The sequence below is a fragment of the Canis lupus genome, chromosome 10 (genome assembly GCF_011100685.1).
Source record: "Canis lupus familiaris isolate Mischka breed German Shepherd chromosome 10, alternate assembly UU_Cfam_GSD_1.0, whole genome shotgun sequence".
Taxonomy (NCBI): Eukaryota; Metazoa; Chordata; class Mammalia; order Carnivora; family Canidae; genus Canis; species Canis lupus.
Window position 1 is genome coordinate 22665164 of NC_049231.1, and position 19936 is coordinate 22685099.

General features: G+C 56.3%; 2 protein-coding genes and 1 long non-coding RNA gene across 7 annotated transcripts in view; 1 reads left to right on the forward strand and 2 right to left on the reverse strand.

Moving 5' to 3' along the window:
- SAMM50 (SAMM50 sorting and assembly machinery component) overlaps positions 1 to 1307 on the reverse strand; it is a 34638-nt gene extending 33331 nt beyond the window's left edge. Inside the window, exon 1 of the mRNA XM_038550268.1 lies at positions 1110 to 1307. Within this exon, the coding sequence (XP_038406196.1) occupies positions 1110 to 1130 (21 nt within the window). The 5' untranslated portion in view covers positions 1131 to 1307. The remainder of the gene's footprint in view (positions 1 to 1109) is intronic.
- LOC119873615 lies at positions 1258 to 11861 on the forward strand. 5 transcript variants are annotated; one of them, XR_005365512.1, is made up of 4 exons: positions 1258 to 1811; positions 4986 to 5728; positions 6428 to 7941; positions 9990 to 11861. It is a non-coding gene; the product is annotated as an uncharacterized LOC119873615 (long non-coding RNA). The 5 variants fall into 5 exon arrangements; XR_005365510.1 differs by having other exon boundaries at positions 1268 to 1811; positions 2841 to 5728; XR_005365508.1 differs by lacking the exon at positions 1258 to 1811 and having other exon boundaries at positions 1818 to 5728.
- On the reverse strand, positions 4325 to 19585 carry PNPLA3 (patatin like phospholipase domain containing 3). Its single transcript, XM_038550270.1, has 9 exons — positions 19364 to 19585; positions 16644 to 16876; positions 15644 to 15709; positions 12721 to 12930; positions 11843 to 11903; positions 10033 to 10248; positions 8708 to 8840; positions 7725 to 7829; positions 4325 to 6743 (listed from the first exon to the last, which is right to left on the reverse strand). Exons 1-9 carry the CDS (start codon positions 19548 to 19550, stop codon positions 6653 to 6655), a joined length of 1302 nt encoding a protein of 433 aa, XP_038406198.1. The 5' UTR covers positions 19551 to 19585; the 3' UTR covers positions 4325 to 6652.
- Between the last annotated feature and the right edge of the window lie 351 nt (positions 19586 to 19936).

Consider the following 19936-nt stretch of genomic DNA (forward strand, 5'->3'; position numbering starts at 1 on the left):
CAGGGAGACTACTCAAGAAGTCAGCGGCACGTCCAAATGAGGGCAGATGAGGAGGAGGTCTGTGGAGGAAGTGACCTGAGCGGAGCTCTAAAAGGTGGGACTATCTCGGTAGCTGTTGATGGGTGAGGCAGGAACTGCTGGACAGCAGTACAGCCCAAGGAGTGTGTGGGGACACCTACCGTGTTCCATTCCAATGAATGACCTGGGAAGTGTGGTGAAGTCCCCCTCCCCATGCGAAGCCCAGGGGGGGGTCTGTGCTAAATTCTTTGGGAAAGCCACCGTGAAACTACTGAAAGGTTCTAAACGGTCCTAAACGGTCCGTGTTGTAGTAGAAAGTAATGCTGAGGCCTGGGCCTCAGCCTGGTGGGGTGGGGTGGGGTGGGGTTGGGGGGGGTGTCTGAGTATGTCTGAGTTTCGGAACATCCTGAGGCTCTAAACACGTGTGGCCCTGGACAGACAGCCATCCTCTAGCCCTCAGTTAAGATGACCACAAAGGGGGCACCTGGGTGGGTCAGTGGTTGGGGTCCCCGCAGGGAGCCGCTTCTCCCTCTGCCCGTGTCTCTGCCTCTCTTCCTAGGTTTCTCGTGAATAAATACATAAAATCTTTAAAGAAAAAAAAAAAGATTAGGACAAAGGAGAGCAGTTTGGCACATCACAGAGGACGCACGGAGTCCCCAAGTTCAGCACCTCAGCTTCACTTGTCTCAGCCTCCGCGTTGCCAGGAGTAAGCGAAGCATGGAGAGGTGGGGTCTGCAAGCAGGAGGAAGGAGGCCCCCCGGTGGGATACTCGGTGCTGCAGGACCCCCGCAGGACCCCAGCAGGTGGCCGGGATGCAGACAAGACCCCGAAGCGGCGGAGGCTGCGTAAGGAGAACGGATGGCTCCGGCCCGGGGCAGCGCCCGGCTGAGTGACCTTGGGCGAGTCCCGTCCCTCCTCCGGGTACCGGCTTCCCGCTCCGGGGCCTGCGGGACCCGCCGGCCCGTCTGTGCGGCCGCCGCCCCCCGGCCCGCAGGCCCCGCCGCCCTCGGCGCCCCTTCCCGGTGGGGGGGGTCTCTTCCCGCGGCGCCCGCCCTGAGGTCACGCGGCCCGCGGGTCGCTGGGCCTCTTACCCGGGCGTGCACTGTGCCCATGGCTCCCTCTCCGGCCGCCGCCTCGCACAGCTACCCGGGCGTGATCACGGCGCGGCTGGCGAGGGCAGAGGGCGGGCCCGCGGTGGCGGAGCTGTCACTTAGCGCAGCACCCGCGAGCCTCTGGACGCGGCGCCCTGGGAGCAGCCATGATGCCCCGCCCCCTGGCTCACGGTGCTCTCGCTCATTGGTCCGTGGGAACCCGTGACCGGATGTCCGCACGGACGCAGCGTGGAGACCGCGCAAGCGCAGAGCGTCCAATGACGCCCGCGCGGCTGCTGGCGCCTGGGGCGCGGGTCTTCCGCTGGGAGCCGGCGCGGGAGAGAGCCGACCGGGATGGGTCCGCCGACGCTTCTTCGGGGGCCGCCCGCCTCCCCGCTGGCGCCCGGGTCCGGCGGGTGCTGTGCGGAGCCCACGCCCCCGCGGAGCGCCGAGGCTCGCCTCCCCCGGCTGCGGGGCCGGCGCAGGTCGCAGAGGCACCTGCTCCCGGCTGCTGGCCGCCCGGGTCCGCCCGGCCGCGGAGGCCCCCGAGGCCCGAGCCCGAGCCCGAGCCCGAGCCCGAGCCCTCGCCGGTAGAGGGGACGTGACGGTCGTTCTGCGTCACGGGACTGGAACAAGCGCCGTGGGACCGCGCCCGGCACGGGCCAGGGCGAGCCGGTGCATCAGAGGCCGCGGCCGCAGCCTGTAAGTACTAGCGCGGGGCGGTCCCGGGACGGGCTGGGGGCTTCACTCTGCTGCGGGAAACACCCCCTCCCCCCAGAAGATGGCCACGTCGTAAGGAGTCAACACGCGTGGCAGATGCGGGGAGACACCGCCAAGGGACCGAGTGAGGGACGGTCAGCATTGGGCGTCCACTGCCTCCTGCTCTCAGGGCATCGCGTCACCACCCCCGCTTCTCCCCCGAGGCCCCTTCCCAGACTTCCTGACACCGGGGTGCATTTTTTTTTTTTTAAGATTTTACTTATTTATTCATGAGAGAGAGAGAGACAGAGACACAGGCAGAGGGAGAAGCAGGCTCCGTGCAGGGAGCCCGTCGCAGGACTCGATCCTGGGTCTCCAGGGTCACGCCCTGGGCTGAAGGTAGCGCTAAACCGCCGAGCCACCTGGGCTGCCCCCGTTTTGCATTTATTTTTTTTCCCGTTTTGCATTTAAATAGCACCCAGGCCTCCAGCATCCCTGGGGTCCACGGTACCCTGGTACCCTTCTCGCGTGGGAAGAGAGACGTCAGCACCTGCCGGGCCGGTCCTTCCCTCCCTGCACCCCTTGCAGGCTGACCTAGCCATCTGCCTCCCCACTTCCCACCCAACCCCCCTCCACCACCACCACCACCACCACCACCACCACCACCACCACCAGGGGTCTCGCAACCCTCCAGCTCAGACTCAGAAGGCTGTTTTGGAGGAGAAAACTTCTTGACAGAGACCTTCGAAGATAATCTAGGAGCAAATTTTAAGCACAGGTTACCCAAGCTGGACGCTTAGCTCAGAATCATGCTCCCACTTCTTCCTTCCTGATCCTAAAGTGGGGATGGCAGCAGTTGCTGAGGATTCCATCAGGCATGGGACCTGGCCCCCTGTAAACACTGCACAAACCAGGCCCTCCCTGCATTTTCTTCTTCATTAGTCTCTTGAGTAAGCCTTGTCTCAAAGATGGGCCATGAGGTTGGCCCGCAGATTTTTTTTTTAAGATTTTATTTATGTATTTATTCATGAGAGACACAGAGAGAGGCAGAGACACTGGCAGAGGGAGAAGCAGGCTCCACACAGGGAGCCCAACGTGGGACTCGATCAAGACCCTGGGATCACACCCTGAGCCGAAGGCAGACGCTCCACCACTGAGGCGTCCCGCTCCACCAGGCATCCCGACCCACAGATTGTAACAAGAGTCCGGAGTCAAATATTTGAGAGTCTGTTGGGTACAAGGCACTGGTGACAAGGTGACAGAAGACACATCAGAAACACAGTCCCAGCTTCATCCTCAAGCACCATCTCTGACAGTCACAATGCCTATACTCATGTATTAAAGGCTCTGAGAAGTTCTGCAGTACCTGTACCTGTTTCACTTTCCTGAACCCAGGATTTCCTAAATTAATGGGATCATGGAGACTTTTGGGTTTGGGTTCTTGAGGCTCTTTGGCCCTCAGTGGTGTTCATTGGTAATTCTGGTGCTCCCCTTTTGGGCAAAAGGTATGGTTCTATTTCCCTGCCCACATCTGCATGACTTGCTTTGGTCAACAGGTTGTAGGCAGAAGGGATAGGTATGTGTGGATGACAACCTTAGAACACCCTACACCCCACCCCCATTACTGTGATCAGTGACCCTCCAGATGAGGGGACAGTTTCAGGCTGGGCTAGCCAAGTGTGATGGGTCTGTAGTATGAGAAGTAAACCTGGGGAGTCTTTGTTAAATGCAGCATAGCCCAGCCTGCCCTAACTGATAGAATCACCTAGTGATACCTGCAAGGATGCCAGCTTTTGAGAAAAGTTGGCCTTACACAGTATCAATCTGGCCCCATCAGTAGTAGAAATGCAGTTCAGTGACCACACTGGTTCCCTTAAAATCACACCTGTCTCAGAAGTCATAGGGAAGGAACGCCGATCTTCCCACAGATGCCCTTGGGGTCACTCACCTCTCCGTGTAGCATAGGCTCCAGGGAGTGGGCTGGGGACAAGAGGCCTTAAGTGGAGGTGGACTCGTCAGGATTGGGACCAGCTGGAGGGGGCGGGGTCAGCCAGGGAAGAGGTGCTCAGGGGTCTGGCTCCTTGGACTTGGAAGTTGACGGATACAGGGCAGCTCTGCACTGGAGGGGTTATGTCGAGGTGCTCGGTAATACCAAGGAATAGCCAGGTGGAGGTGGCCAGGTGGGCTCGCCCCTCACCTGAGCTAGAGACTGGGGCTCCTCGGAGTGAACTCTTCCCCCCCCCCCACCCCTCCCCCCGGAACGACTGTGAACTCTGAGCACAGCAGGCAGGGGGACGAGCCCAGCACTCAGGACAGCGTGGGGTCACAGAGGAAGGAGAGGGACTCTAGGAGGAGGGGGTGCTGATCCAGTTGTCCAGGACAGAACATGTGGAGACCACCTGGCTGGAAGGGCCAGCCATAAACCTGGGGGGGGGGGGGTGTCATTTGAAGGAACTTGTCTGTGAGGGAAGGGAAAGAAAGGGGGGCTCCTGAGAGAGGACCCAGAAACAAGGGAAAACGTTTTCAAAGTCACATTTATTATGAGTTATTTTCCAATGAAAGTAATAAATATTTACCATAGAAATTTGAAAACCACATACCAGCACAACAAATGAACTATAATTATGGGAGGGATGATAACAACCACTGTCAGTACTGGGGTGTGTACGTTCTCTGCCTTTGCTCTGTGCACAATACACACCCACAAATTAATTAATTAATTAATTATTTATTAACAAGACGAGGCTCATGCTCAGCACCAAGTTTTGTTATCTGTTCACCAAGGCTGTTGCTCCCTGGTCATTACCTAGACTACACAGTTATTATTCCTGACAGTGGAATGTATTCCAGAGCATAAATGTGCCATATAAAGAAGAAGAGGTTTGTTCGATAAGGTAGTAGGAACCCAAGAATGTTCCGACGCACCGATCAGATACCTCAGCCGTGCTGGAGAGGTATGGGGTGGGGGTAGGATGGTATTAAGGCACAGGTGGTGGGTGGGGCCTTGGCCATTTCTGAAAGAACACTTCTTTGTCTTAACACACATTTTTCAAAAAGTATAAAACACATGCTCATTGTGAGAAGGTGGAACCAGTTCAAAAAGTAGTAAAAAAAAAAAAAAAAAAACAGTTGCATGTAATCCCATGAGCTGTTAAAATAATTCCTTCTTTCTACCAGTCACAGAACTAGCATGTGTATACGGTCTACAGAAAGGTGGCAGTTATTGTCAAATACTGGTGAAGCGTGCTCGGATCTGCTGCAGCCCATGCTGCACATCCAATGGAAGACAGGTGATCAGGGGAACTCGAGAATCAGGGGCTCAGGGGCAGGTGTGAGGGAGGGCTCGGAGGAGCCCGGGGGCGTGGGTGGGGTGTCAGGCCTGGCCTCCCCCACCCCTAGGCCAGCTCAGCAAGGACCAGTGCCTTGTTCTGGAGCTTTAAGCAGCTGGGAGAGCCTACCTCTCGCCAGCTCTTGTCTCCCTTAGGAAGCGAGTGCTACCAGAACAGGAGCCTCGTCAGTACTCCCATCCCGGAGACACAAGGACCCTGCGAGGAGCCACAAAGGGGGGGGGGGGGCGGCTCTGTGCCCTGGGAAGTGGCCCCGTATGTTCAAGGAGCCTGCCTCTAGGAGCCCACAATCTCATGGCAGCTCAAGGGAAGGAGCTCACGTAGAGGCTGCCCCTAGAACCACATTCTTTTTTCGAGGACACGTCTTTATAACAAAGTGCTTTGTCTGAACTTTCTGGTTCTTCAACTCCCAACGTCCTTGCACAGTGTAGGTGAGAGCTACAGCTTCCTGTGCCAACGTGGAGGATTTTGAGCTTATCGCTGTTTCTTTCTTGCTACGCGCAAATGCGTGATTATATTTCACCTGGAGTCACATTACTCTGTGCTTGCCAACAAATCACACCTAGGGAGAAGGTAGGTCCCCATCTCTTGCTTATCTCCATTAAGGCTCTGGGAGTTCAGAAGGGCAGGGGATGTTGAGAAAGGTGCGCAGGACCCAAGCCCTTCTGTTGTGCTGGGCAACTGCCTGGTATCCTGGGATGCCAGCCTGTGCACTGGATTTTTTTTTTTTTAATAAGGCTTATTAACACCTTCCTGATTCACGTGACATAAAATGCAACAAACAATAAGATTCCTTTATATTCTATACAAAACTCTATCAAATATTTAAGCTAGGTCAGAAAAGTGTTCCCAAATAAGTTAGCATCTTTTAACGGCCCATGACCCCCAGTGGCCCCCCTTGGACAAGGCTGCCACCTGCCCCAGCTACACTGACTATTTCCCATGTGAGGAAATGGGATCACATCACTCTTCCTTCCAAACCCCAACACTGTACAGAGGGCAGCCCACCCGCCGGCCACAAGCCCCACCCCCCCACACACACACCCCTGATCCCTCACAACACCTGCTATTCTAGAAACTTCGTGCCCAGAGAACTGCAGGTTGACTGGCCATGCCCCTCCACGCTGGCCTTCCTATTGCCGCTTCCCAGCCAACTAAGCTAACATACCCAGAAGCTTAACTATTAAACTTCCTTATGCTCCAGACCACCACATACACCAAAAGTAGCTTCCTAGCTTTTCGTAAAAATAACAGATTGCCATTTGGTTTCAGTGAACTATAAACTGAGCACAGAGGCAGAACAGCAGGACATTAAGTGCCAGCACAGACGCGTCTGCAGAAAGATCAGAAAGCACTTCTGAAAGAATGTCCCAGACTCGTCTCCTCAAATGACTCCGAAACGCTTCTGCACCATAGGATTGCGGGGAAGGAGGAGTCCCTCCCAACTCCAACCCGGAAAAGCCAGGCCAGGCAGGAGGATGGGCTTGCCCAGCCGCCTCAGCTCCGGCACCTACTGGACAGCCAGGAGGGTAGCAGTGCCTTCATGTTCTTCAGGGAAGGCTGCGGGCTGCTTGCCGGTGTCTGGGATCTGAAACAAAAGGAATACTGACTCAGCCGCTGTCCTGCTGCCCTGAGGTCTTCCATCTCAGCAAGGATGGATGGACACCACCAGCCCACCCTGAGTGCGCCATCATGCCCACTCCGTGCACTGCACGGTGGTGGTGTCCAAAGCCACAGCGTCCTCCCTCCTGGGCATCCAGAGGGTCACCATCCTGGGTTCTAAGCTGGTAGCCCTCCAGCCCCCCGGGCCCCTCCCACTGGGCATCCCAGTGGAGCCTATCAGTTTCCTCCACATAGACCAGCTTGCTGACCAGCCTGCACCACCATCCCCAGGCTTCCTCCTTCTGACCAGCTGCCCTGCTCCCTCAGAATCCAGGCAGACCCCAGGGCTTGCACTTGGCACCTCCTTCTGGCCCTAGAGCCTATGAACACTTCAGGCCCACAGGTTCTAGTGAGGCCGGCCCTCCTCATCCCTGCCTGGACCAGTACAGCTGCCCTCTGGCTGGTGAACCTGCTGCCCTAGGGCCGGGTGATGAGACCTCCTTCCCGTGGCCACTACAGTCATTGCCCAGTGGAAACCAGACCCTTCCACTCCCCTACTTTACAGCTCTTCGTGTCTGCCAATAGCACTGAGATATCCTCTCCTGAGTGCCCACCATGTCTCCAGTACTGTGCCAGGGGCTCCCAAAAGCCTGACCGAGACCCAGGGAAGAAATGAAGGTCACCCACAGGGAACACATAAGACCACCAAGGCTCACGATTTCCAGGACTAGACCCAACCCTTGTAGCTGGAACAAGGCCTTTCTTGCTCTGAATACGTTTTTAGAACTCAGAAGTAGCAGCATCCCTGAGGCCATGTTAGCAACCCAAGGATGCTGGGTTCCACCCCCAGGGCTCCCCCAAGACTGAGCAAGTCTGAGCCCCGATGAGAATCTGCATAAATAGGCACCCCCAGCCCACTGATGAAAGGTCCCCACCAGACCCACACACCCGTGGCCAGATCACTGACCTGGACATGGAGAACAGCTGTGTCATCACCCGAGAACACATACTCAAGGTGAGCCACTGCAGCCACCGGATGTCCTCAGACCTATCTGGAAACCATGTCACCAGTCTGCAGGAATAAGAAAAAGAGACACACAGGTTATCAGCGTGAAAACAAGCCAACACACACACACACAAACTAAAGAAAAAGCAGGCATCTGACATCCATGCCCTTTGTCCAGGTAAACCACCAGAGTCCCATCTAATCCTAATCTGATCAATCCCAGGAGGTGGATCGGGCGCATTATACCAAAGACAAACCTACCTAAAAGCCCTAAAGCAGTTAGGTCACTGGGCTGCGGGAAGCTCCAGGGATATGCGTGGAAATAAGAGGGGAAGGGCTTGGGCTTAGTTTTCCAGGCTTCTCCATGTGGCAAGGTGCACACTGAAGCCAATGCAGAGAATCTGGGAGTCAAGGTAGCACGTCCCCCCACCCCAGCCCTGCAGACTCCCCCACCCCACACACAAGAGGCCCCCCGTGGCAAGCCCTGTAAATGCCTGACCAGACCTCTCCCCGGGGCAAGGGTGTCTGGGAGTAGGTGATTAATTTGGTAGAGGGGAGGGGATCTGGACAGGAGAACCGAGCCAGATTCTGAGGGATGGCTTGGCCTCTAAAAGATGGACCAAAGGCCATGCTGATCCACTCGCTAAAAAGACTGTAAACGCCACCGTAAATCTAAAGGAAGCAGAGCTTAAACAAATAGCCAGGATCCAAGCGGTGCCTCACGTCCTCCCGGCGTGCTGCGAATAAACTCCCAGGCTGGAAGTGTAAACCTCCAAGAAGCCGCAAGAAGTGACAGCGTAGGGAAGAGAGGCTGAGAAGGGTCTCCAGGGAGCACCGTCGCGCCCCTCAAGGAGCCAGGCCACAGGTTAAGGCCCTCACGTGGGTTCCCTCACCTCCAGCCAACGATGCGGGAGGAAAGCGCAAAAGCCACGTAAAATGCCCACCTCTGGACCATGGCGATAGCAGACTCCACGGGCAGCGTACAGGGCAGCATCATATAGGACACGACCTTAACTGGTAGGAAGTTGTAAATCTTGCTCATGTATCCACGTTGGATTTTAATTGCTTTACTCAGATCTGAAAAACACAATTTGGAGGTGTCTCCCAGCAGTGTAAGAGCCAAACCGCCTGGCCCAGGTGGTGCTTGGAATTTCTATGAAATACTCAGATCCTGGCATCCGGAGAATCCGAAGCGCTCCCCAAGGAGGTCCCATGAGGAGTATGCCCAGGACAGGCCTCGGACAGCCCCCCGCATGCAGGCTTCTCAGTGCACAGCTCGCTCTGTCTTTTTAAAATCTATTTTTCATTTTCATTTAAATTCAACAAATTAACATATAATGTATTACTGGTTTCAGCGGTAGACGTCAGTGAGGCATCGATCTTATGACACCCAGTGCTCATTCCACCATGTGCGTCCTAATGCCTGACACCCAGTTACCCCGTCCCCTCACCCCCCTCCCCTCCAGCAACCCTGAGTTTGTTTCCTATGATTAAGAGTCTCTTATGGTTTGTCTCCCTCTCTGATTTCATCTTGTTTTATTTTTTCTTCTCTTGAACGACTCTCTTTTCAAGAACTATCTTTGGAGGGCTACACAAACTTCTCAAAATACCCCATCGACTTCTGAGCTTTTCCCCAAACCTTCAGCTGGACCCTGTGTCCTTCTGCCCAGAACCCTCTGGCCTGTTAACTCCCTTTTGTAATGACCTCCTGATACCTCAGATCACATTAGCCCCAACAGCTGCCGGTTCATGCCCTGGTGCATGGGATGATGTCCCACTACCCTCTGAATTCCTCCAAATGACCGACTGGAAGCTGGTTTGCACACTCCCATCCACCTAATAGTTGGTCACGTAATCAAGCACATCCCCACTCCGTGGAGATTCAAAATTGCAGGTTTGGAGGCAGGGAGAAATCGGGGAAAGGGGGCTCCCCAAGAAAGAAGGCTTAGGGATGGGTGGACAGGCAGAGAGGGTTCTGGAAGAACGGCCCCCCACCTGCGGCCCCCTGCAATACTGTGTGCCCAGTTCACTTAAAACAGGCTCAGCTGGAGTCTGCTCTCCTCTGGCCGTGACCCCTTGGGAAGGGAGATGGAGCAAGGGTCTGTGCCAGGAGCAGAGCCCCAGCAGGCCCCGTATCCCACATGCAAGATTACCTTCCTCCACAACCCAGAGAATAAAGCCCCTTCAGTCTCTCTCTCCCTCTCTCTCTTTCTCTCTCTGTCACAGGAAACCACATCCTCAGCCTTCCGCACCCCTGGGGAGTCAGCACCTCCAAGGAGCTTGGGTGACAGGGTCTCCAGGATGCCCTCGTTCCAGGGCAGGATGCTGAGGCGCAGGTGGTCCAGCAGCTCGTCTGGCTCGGGCTTCGTCCCACCGGCAGCCACCCTCGGGGGAGCTTCCGGGCTCCCGGGTTCCCAGGCCACTTTAAGATTCTTCATCTCGTCCGAGGATAGATTCAGGCACGGCTGGAGCCTGTTGCAGATCCCTGCCAAGGACACGGGAAACCAACCACCAGGTCAGTGTGGGCAGCAGGAGGCACGACGCACGCACCCACCCAGGAACGACAGGGGCACGGGCAACCACTGGGGAAGCCACAGGCCTGTGGGCGAAGTAGGAGGCAGGCATCCATGAGGCCGGGCGTTCAGGCTTTTGTAACAGAAGGAGGTGTGGGGCTTTGAAGCCAAAGAGAGATGGGAGTCTGGCTCCGGCTCCACCCCTCCCTAGCTGTCTGGGCTCCACGGCCACATGGGGATTCATGCAGGTGAAAGATAAGAATTATAATGGATTTATAATAACTAAAGCACTGGTTAAACCCACGTTCCAGGCCGCTTCGTCACCTCAGCTGAGAAATCAGAGGCACAGAATAGGTTAGGAGATTCACCCAAAGCCACATAGCCAGGAAGCGGAAGAGTGGGATTCGAACCCAGGTCCAACATTACAGAGGACACCCTTTCGCTGTGTGGCATTGGAAGCAGCGCTAGGTGTGGGAGTTTGTGCAGACCCTGCCTTAGATGCTGGGGCTCAGTAGCTTATCCCAGTCAGTGGCTCCTGTTCTCGTAGAATTGGCACGCTGGGTTGGGCAGGGGGTGGCTCCCTCAGGCTCCCAACCTCTGAGTAAAATGACCAAGGGCTGGCGGTGCCTGGGTGGCTCAGCAGTTGAGCATCTGCCTTCGGCTCAGGGTGTGATCCCGGAATCCAGGATTGAGTCCCCCATGGGCTCCCCACAGGGAGCCTGCTTCTCTCTCTGCCTGTGTCTCTGCCTCTCTCTGTGTGTCTCTCATGAATAAATAAAATCTTAAAAAAAAATAGAAACCGACTTCTAACATTGAAGACAAGCAGTTCCAAATACATCTAATATTTCAAGAGCCCAAGTCCCACTGCCCAGACCAGCCAGATGACTCCCAAGGCAGGAACCTGCCCCAGAAAGGACAGCTGGGCTCACAGGTGTGACCTGCACCTGGTTGGAGGCAAGTATTCTGATTGCTCCACCTGGGGCCCGGGGGCAGAAACCCTGCTTAACTTCCTCTGTTTATCTAAATGTTCAAAACAGTTCACACAGGAAAAAAAGAAAACAAAACACAACGGACAGAACTGCCTTGACAGGCAGGTGGCCGTGCAGGAGAGGGTTCCTGTGTCCCCGAGTCCCGCCCCAGCTCCAGCCCTCAGTGAGCAGCATGGGGGCCCTGGCTCACCTCCGCCTCCCCGCCTCCCCGGCTATGAAATGGGACAAAGACTTCCTATCTCACAGGGCCAATGAGTCGGCTGAGAAGAGGCTAAGGGAAGACACTGGGCATGGAGTTTCTAACATCAACCTCCAGTTACTGATGCTAACGAAAAGCTTGTTAAAAGGACACATCTGGGGGCACCCGGGTGGCTCAGTGGTTGAGCGTCTGCCTTCAGCTCAGAGTGTGATCCCAGGGTCCCGGGATTGAGTCCTGCATCGGGTTCCTGGCATGGGTCCTGCTTCTCCCTCTGCCTGTGTCTCTGCCTCTCTCTCTGTGTCTCTCATGAATAAATAAATAAAATCTTAAAAAAAAAAAAAAAAAGGCCACGTCTGCCCCCACCTCACCCATACATACCGTTCTCTTCCAAGAACCTGAAGGCGTCTAAGTACCCTCGAAGGCAAATCTCTCCAAGCACCTGGCAACAAATCAAGTAAGGGTGACTGCAATGGGAGCCATTCTGAAGGCAACAGAGAACCCTCCCAGCTGAGCTGCTCCCCCGGCCCCGCACAGCCACAGCGAGGCTGGACACAGGGCTCCACTTTCACACAGGACTAGGCTCCAATGACATCCCCTCCACGGAGCCTCTGCTGGCAGCCCAGGCATGCCAGGCACTGCTGTCTCTGGGCTCCCTTGGTCCCTGAAGGAGCCTCCACCCTAACAAATGCAAGAGCCTGTTCCCGTTGTCCCGGGACAATTAAGAGTGGCCTCCTCTACTCGTCTGTACACACACCACACATGCAAACCAGTTTACAGCCTCCGCTCCCTCTCCTGGAGCACATGATCCTGGGGTACAGTGTACACAACGCCTTCTCTCTTCCCGGAGAACCCTGAGTGTACACAGTTGACACATTTTCTTTATATCAGGGAGATAAGACCTCCTACAACAACACTCAAGAAAGATTAAACCACCAAATGCAGTGTGGTTCTTGACCATGCTTGCAAATAAGAATCATCAGGATAACGCAAAAAAAAAACAAAAAACAATCCCACCGTCCAGGCTACACCCCAACTACTTGAATCCTAGCCTCCTGGATGTGGGGTCTGAGCTACAGGGCTGTTTAAATCTTCCCAGGTGATTCCAGCGGTCAGAGTGGGGCAGCACTGAGCTTCCAGAACCAGAAACTCTTCTGTGAGTTCCTGTTCAGTGAGGGGGATCTGCTTCTGTTTGTGGAGAGAACTGGCAAACAGGGAAGCAAAGAGCTGTGCCCTCGAACACACAGCCCCCAACTCACCTTGAGATCTGGAGGGAAAAGCGCTCGCATGAGTAGGTAGGCATTCTCTGAGCAGAGGCGCAGATTGAGCTTGGTTAAGTCCACCTGAAGAAAGTTCGTGGACTTGACTTTAGGGCAGATGTCATACTCTCCATAGAAGGGGGACACAGTGATGGTCGTTTTGGCATCAAAGAAAGGGACATTGTCACTTGCTCCTCCGTCCATGTATCGCTTTCACAGGAAGGAAAAAAAGGACATAGTGTTACAAGCTCTGGGCTGTCTTTTGTGGGTTTTTTGTTTGTTTTTGTTTTTTAAGATCAGGGGTAGAGGCTTCTCAGAGACACAGGCTGATACTGCGGGAAGACAAGGCTCTGGAACCACTCTTTCAACCAATCCTTACTGAGCATTTCTCTGCCAGCCCAGGCTCTGGGCAGGCACTCAGTTTGCTATATACTGTTGTGGAGTTTGTGCACCGCACAAAAGGTGCCTGGTCAAGAGGCAGACAGGTGAAGCCCAGCCTGTGTTGTGGTGGCAAAGTCTGAAGCCCAGGTGGGGCTTCACCTACAGGTGTGCCCAGGTAATCTGCCTGAAGGGGGCCGTATGGAGCAGGGGCTCTGTGCAATGGGGACAGAGTCCCCTAAAAGAGGCAGAAGGTTCAATTCCAGACCCCACCCCTTTGCTGCTTGGAAATCAGAACGGCACCTTGAAGAGCTTTGGAGACTTAAATGGCAGTGAACCCGGGGCCAAGGCAGCCCTTGGAAAACACCTTCTGAATCCACAACCTGATAGCATTTGGGATCAGCTATGGTGAGCATGTTTTCCTGCATCCGTGTGCTTTGACACCCTTAGGCCGGCCCAGGCAGGCTGGGGTATGACTTGGGCCAAGTCTGCACCGATCAAAGCAATGTCTGGAATGATTCCCAAATCTGAGGCCGCCCCAGCCCAGCCGCCGGCACCCACAGACAAAGGCCTTCAAATAGCACAGCCGGTCCTTCCTGGGACCTAAAACGAGTCCAGAGGATAAGCACCCATGCTCAGCCACGCCTTCGCCATCCAGAGATTCCACAAAAATGATCGGGGGTGCACACAGCGGTATTTTCAAAATGGGAGCCCCACAACTTCCATGGAGGACGTAGGAAAGTCTCATGGGCAGGTTGGGACAAGGAAGGGAAGGTCTGGAACCTTAGGGAACCCTAAAGGAGGGCGGAAGCAGGCTGCCAGTTTCTCAAAGGGAATCCTTGGGTCCGATGTGCCCCATCACATGGACCTTTCCCTTCCCCTCTGAACTCTCCTATAGTAAGGCTCTGAGTTGGGGATCCCTGGGTGGCTCAGCGGTTTAGCACCTGCCTTCGGCCGGGGGTGTGATCCTGGAGTCCTGGGATCGAGTCACACGTCGGGCTCCCTGCAATGGAGCCTGCTTCTCCCTCTGCCTGTGTCTCTGCCTCTCTCTCTCTGTCTCTGCGTGTGTCTCTCATGAATAAATAAATAAATAAATCTTAAAAAAAAAAAAAAAAAGAAGGGCTCTGAGTCTGCTCAGTGGAATCCCAAGTAGCTCTTCTGGTTTTCCATGGGTTTCGCTGGAGTGTGCTGCATGCACCACCCGCACCCCGAGGGCTGGGCAGTCCCGGCCAAGTGGCAAGACGGTAGCAACTCTGTGGGGGGTGAAATAGCCCCCCTTCCTGCAGGCTCACCCACGCCAGGCTCTGTGCCGAGCACCTCACGGCCCTTGCTCGCGTGATCCTCACGACACCTCTGTGCCGCCGCACTGTGCTTAACCCTCGTTTTGCAAACCGATCTCAGAGGGGTTATGGAATGTGTCCAGAGCGGTCCAGCTACCAGGTGCCAGAGGAGGGATTCAGTCCAGGTCGGTCTGCCAGGCAGGGGCCGTGGCCATCTGGGGTGACCCCTGCACCGCTCCAGGCCTGTTGTCTCATCCAGAAGCGGGGACCACGTGTCTGTCATGGGGCTGCTCCAGGGCGCGAGTGAGGCTAGATGGGACATGCCTCTGCCTCCGCTCTGCAGCCTGCAGAAGCTCTGCTCTGGGACACTGGGATGTTGTGTGTTCTCTCTCAAGGCGAGATTTCTTAGCTTGACACCACTGACGTTTAGAGACCGATGATTCTTTGTTGAGAGGGCTGGCCCCGTGCACCGCAGGATGTCAGCAGCACTTCCCCAGTTGTGGCAACCCTGTCTCTAGACCTTGTCCCGGGGGCGAGGAAGAATCAGCCCGGGGTGGGACGCCTGCGGGGCTCAGTGGCTGAGCGGCTGCCTTCGGCTCAGGGTCCTGGGATCGAGTCTCCTATTGGGGTCCCTTCAGGGAGCCTGCTTCTCCCTCTGCCTCTGTCTCTGCCTCTCTCTCTGTCTCTCATGCATAAATAAATAAAATCTTAAAAAAAAAAAAAGAAGAAGAAGAAGAATCACCCTGGGGAGATCACCCTGGCCCTAGAAGAAAGCTCCAATGGCCTGGCATCACCCAGCACCTGGTCCAAAGCCTGCAGAACAGACACTTTGCCTCCTGTTTCGCCATCCCAGGCAGGGCTCAGCAGTCGGCCAAAACACATCATTTGTGGAATGGAACCAAATCGAAGCCAGATCAGCAGCTTCTGACAAGGCCATGGGCTGCAAAGGGCAAAGTCAAACCCAAAGTGGGCTGCACTCTCGCATCCCCTGAGAATAAAGCTCTATCTTAAGCAAGTCACAGACTCATAAGCATCTCCGACTTTAACCAGGCCAGCCGGGCCTCTCTCGGGTGCTCAGGTGAAGATTAAGTGAATCAGCTTACCTTCCAGATAGCGAGGTAATTAATTCTACATGAAGCTGGTTGTGCTGCCTGGGCAGCCTAGAAGGGGGCTAGCTCGGGAACCTCTGTGTGAAAGGCATTTGGGGACGTGCCCCAGGGTGCCAGCAGGCAGGAGCTGCGCAGACAGTTTAAAAGCAGACTCACCACGCCTCTGAAGGAAGGAGGGATTATGCCACTGAAGAAAGGGATGAAGCTGGAACAGAGCAAGGCCTGCAAGACAAAAAGAAGTGAAACCACGGGCCCCAACAGCCTGCCTTCTGCTCCCCTGGGGGCCCCGCATAAGCCTTCTTCAGATAAACAGAGCAACGGGCTGAAATGCTCTTTGCAAAGTGTGCGCTTTTATAAACGTGCTGAACAAATGACAAAGCAACCTACACACTTCTATTTCAGGCCTAAGTAGAAGCTCCTAATGACACTGTCTGTGGACATCAACTTCCGGTCCCTCTCCCCACGACAGCTGCACTGGGCGCTGGCTGACTGGGAAGACACCAGACCAGGGCTCTGCAAAGGCTGACCTTCATTAGAATCACCTGGAAAGCCTGTGAACCACAGACTCCATGACCCACCCCAGGACTCTGATGCAGCAGGCTGGAGGGACCTGAGAGCCCGGAGGCAGGGCAAGCGTCCAGGTCCAGCTGATGCTGGGGGTCCCGGCAGCACATTGAGAAGTACCGAGTTGGGGGGCTGGTGGTGAGGGAGGGGGCAGGAAGCAGGACTGGCCTACTGAGAAAACCCTCCCCTGCAGGAATGGACCAGAACTGGCTATCTAGAAAAAGCTTTTGGAAACAAGGTCAGATAGAGAGGTTGACCCCGGCTGCTGAGATGCTACTGGTTATTCGTGCCAGGAATATACATCGTGGGAGGAGGGACACACGTGGGACAGGGTCTCTGGAGGAGGGGGTCATGAGCCAAGTCTTGAAAGATGGGAAAGTAGTAGTATCTGAAACTGAAACCTATACGCTGTAGACCACCGACCATCGGATGCACACAGAGCTCACGTCACTGGTGCAGGAAGCGAACCTGGGAAACCAGGGTCTTTTGCATCTTAAGACACAAGGCAGGTGGCCTACGGCAGCCCTCTCTGTGTTACTTCCAAGACGAAATAGCGTTTATTTGGCAATGCCCAGATAAGCAGACTGCTTACATCCACAACTTCCTCTTTGGACTGAAACTCAGACACCAGCACGTTTTCCCCATCGGACACTCTGGTGAGTGATATGCATGTTTTGCCAGAGATGAGCATGTGGACGTTGTCTGGGAGATGTCTCTGAAGGCTTTCTTGGAGGTTCCTGCCCAAGCTGAAGGAGGGGTGGAGGATGCCGATGTTCCGGCTCCTGGCCTTCTGGCTTATATCCATGAGGACCTGTATGATGATCTCTGGGGGGCAAGAGACAGACAAACAAAGAACTGTGCCACCCTGGAGATGGCAGCGCTCTGTGGCAAGACCAGATACCAGGTGGCAAGGAGGCGGCCAACCTTCTTCCAAGCCTGCACTAATACAGCAGCCACGTGCAGCCATGGAGCCCTTTTGAGTGTGGACACTCCAATCTGAGGTGTGTAGATGACACACCAGAATTCAAAGTCTTCATACAAATAAAATCAAATATCTGATTAATGTTTTATAGATTAGACGTGAAAAATGATAATATTCTGGCCATATTGGGATACAGGAAATCAACTTCACTGTGTCTTTCACTTTTTTCAGTGGGAAATATTAAATGACACTCACGGCTACATGGTACTGCTCCCCAGCAGTGCCGCTCTAGGTCCCCCCACAGGAACGAGCCTCCCGAGGCCCAGGAGAACCCTCTGTCTCCTCCATCCCCCAGGGCCAGAGGCAGAAACTCCTCATAATCAGAGCTTTAGCACAAAGGACCTAACACCATAGAAAGCAGAGGATCGGTGCAGGCTGGGCTCAAGGGTGAGTCCCGCCTCCACCCCTCGCTAGCCAGTCGACCTCAGAAAGCCACTTCACTGCCCCTCGCCATCTCAGACTGTGCATTTTTAACTTTGCGGATGGAGGGGATTAGATATACTACCATCTGTAAGGTACTCAACCCGGAGGAGGCTCCTAACAAAGAACCAGACTCACCCTTAAGCCTCTGACACCAGAACGACCGCGGTCTCATGGGCACGGGCCACATCCGTGCTCCGTGAGGCCTCACTCACTGGCCCGGACCCCTGTGCTTGTTCTGCACTGCCCTGACATGCAGGACCATCGGTCCCAGCCTGAGACCTAGCCCGTCACGAATCCTTAGATGCAGAAGAGGGGACATAAGCCAGCCTGTCCTGGCCCACCTCTGACCTCAGCCTAACTCTCCCTACATGTGTGGCCCCACCGAGCCCAGGCAGAAGAGGGCAAAGTTGCACACAGCTGGAATGTTCCATCAGCCTCTTGTGCAGAGTACTTGGCTTAAAAGCACTCACAGGAACTCTTTCCAAGGTGCAGCCCTAGCGGCTGCTCCTCGGTGGTCCCCAAATAAGACAGGAGTTGAAATCAGGGCTCCTGGAATTTGGGGAGCAGCTCCTGCCCAAACTTCCAGACCCTACTTTCCGAGGACCTGGTGGCTCCTGAGTCTCCCCATGTCCTACAGGGTACAGACCCAGGCTGCACCTGTCCCCTGCCAGTTAGGAACCTCCTCTGTACTGGAGTCAGTGCAGGTTACCTTGACATACAAGAGCTGTCTTTTATCCCTCCCAAAGCCCAGAGCAGGCGGACGGGCCATGTGGCCAGTCTAATCCTCCCTAAGGCCACATCTCCTGCCCTTTGCCCCCTTCCTGTCCATGAAGAAGGCAGCCAGGGCCTATCTCCTAATCCCCACCTCCCAGTCAGCCCAGGGTCTGCTCACTGATCCTATCCAATTGCAAGGCTGCACCTACTGGCTGGGGATTTCTGGCCACCAGGAAGAAAGTCATTCCCTGCTGGTGGAGTCCAAGCTGCCAGTCCCCAGTTAGAGCAAAGGGTAAATCGCTAAGGAAGCCAAACAGCGGCTGATGAGGTGCACTCTTCCTGCCTGGGGACCTTTGGGTGCCAACAGCTCCCATGGCTACGTGTCCCACATCCAGCTCCCTGGACCAGTAACCCCAGGGCACACCCAAGTTTGGGCCAGCTGGGCACAGACCCCACATCTTCCCCTCCCAGTGCCACCCACATAGACAGATGTTTAATTAGCACAGGATTTCAAAAGCACAGGAAGGACCTCGTTTCCAGGGGCACTGAACAGGGTGGGGGTGGGTGGAAGGATGGTGTAGGGCATATCCAGGGATCCACCCCAGCCCCTAGGAAGGGTCTAGTGCCCCCCATGCCCCTACACACACACACACACACACACACACACACACACAAATCCCCCCTCAAGCCCACCCCCCCTCCATGTCGCCTAAGACTCCAAACCAGTAAGACTGCCCAGGAGGACTCAGAAGAGTTGCTCTCTACCTGAAAGGCGGTCCAGCCCCACCCCCCAGAAGCGTTCCCCAGACGCCAGAGGGGAAAAGGCGCCTGCCCAGGGACACAAGACAATGCCCTCCAGGTCAGATGCCCCCCACGCCCCACCCCCGGGGGGCAAATCGCCCAGCGCCTCCCGAGCCCCCAGCCGATGGCAGGGCCGGCGGGGACCAGCTCAATCCACGGTCCTGCTCCCTCCTGCCCGCAGGGTTGGGGTGCGGAGACGCTCGGGGTTGCCCCGCCAGGCGACCCCCCCCCCCCCGGGCTGGCTGGCGACAGAGAACCCCCGGCGCCGGGCGAGAGGACGCAGCGGAGGGAGCCTCTGCCCGGGGAGGGTCCCCGACAGCACCCCGCGAGGTGCGGCCCCGTCGCAGCGCCGCCCCCGCCGAGCCCCGCCGCGGCCCGGGCCCGGGTCGTACCCAGCGGGATCCCGGAGAGCATGGTGACGCAGTGCAGCGCCCCGGCCGAGGAGCCGAACAGCATGCGCGCGTCGTGCACCAGGTGCGGGGCGCGCTCGCTCAGGCAGCGGGTCACCCCAACGTGGTAGAAGCCCAGGAAGCCGCAGCCCGAGAAGGACAGGCTCCAGCCGCGCTCGGGGTCGTACATCGCGGCGGCGCGGCGGGGGCCTCGGCGGGGCTCGCGGGGGCTCGGCCGGCTCGGCCGCGCGCAGGGCTGCGGCGTGGGGTCCCGTGTGCAGGCCGCCCTGCACCGCTCGGCGCCGCGGCGCTCTCCCGCCCGGCCTCCGCCCCGGGTTCAGGCATTCTCCGCGTGACGTCAGCCGGCGGCCCCGCCCCCTCGGGCCGGCACCCGAGCCGCGGGCCGCTCCCCGGGGGCGGGGCCTGTGGTGGGGCGGGGCGGGGCCTGCGGCGGGGTAGGAGGAGAGCGGAGGACCTTGCCCCCCGGCGGGGTGGACCAATCCTCCAGCCCCTGGTGGTGGATGTCCTAGAGGCAGCTCCCTTTCTGTTCCTCGCCAGCTCTCAAGTCTGGGAGAA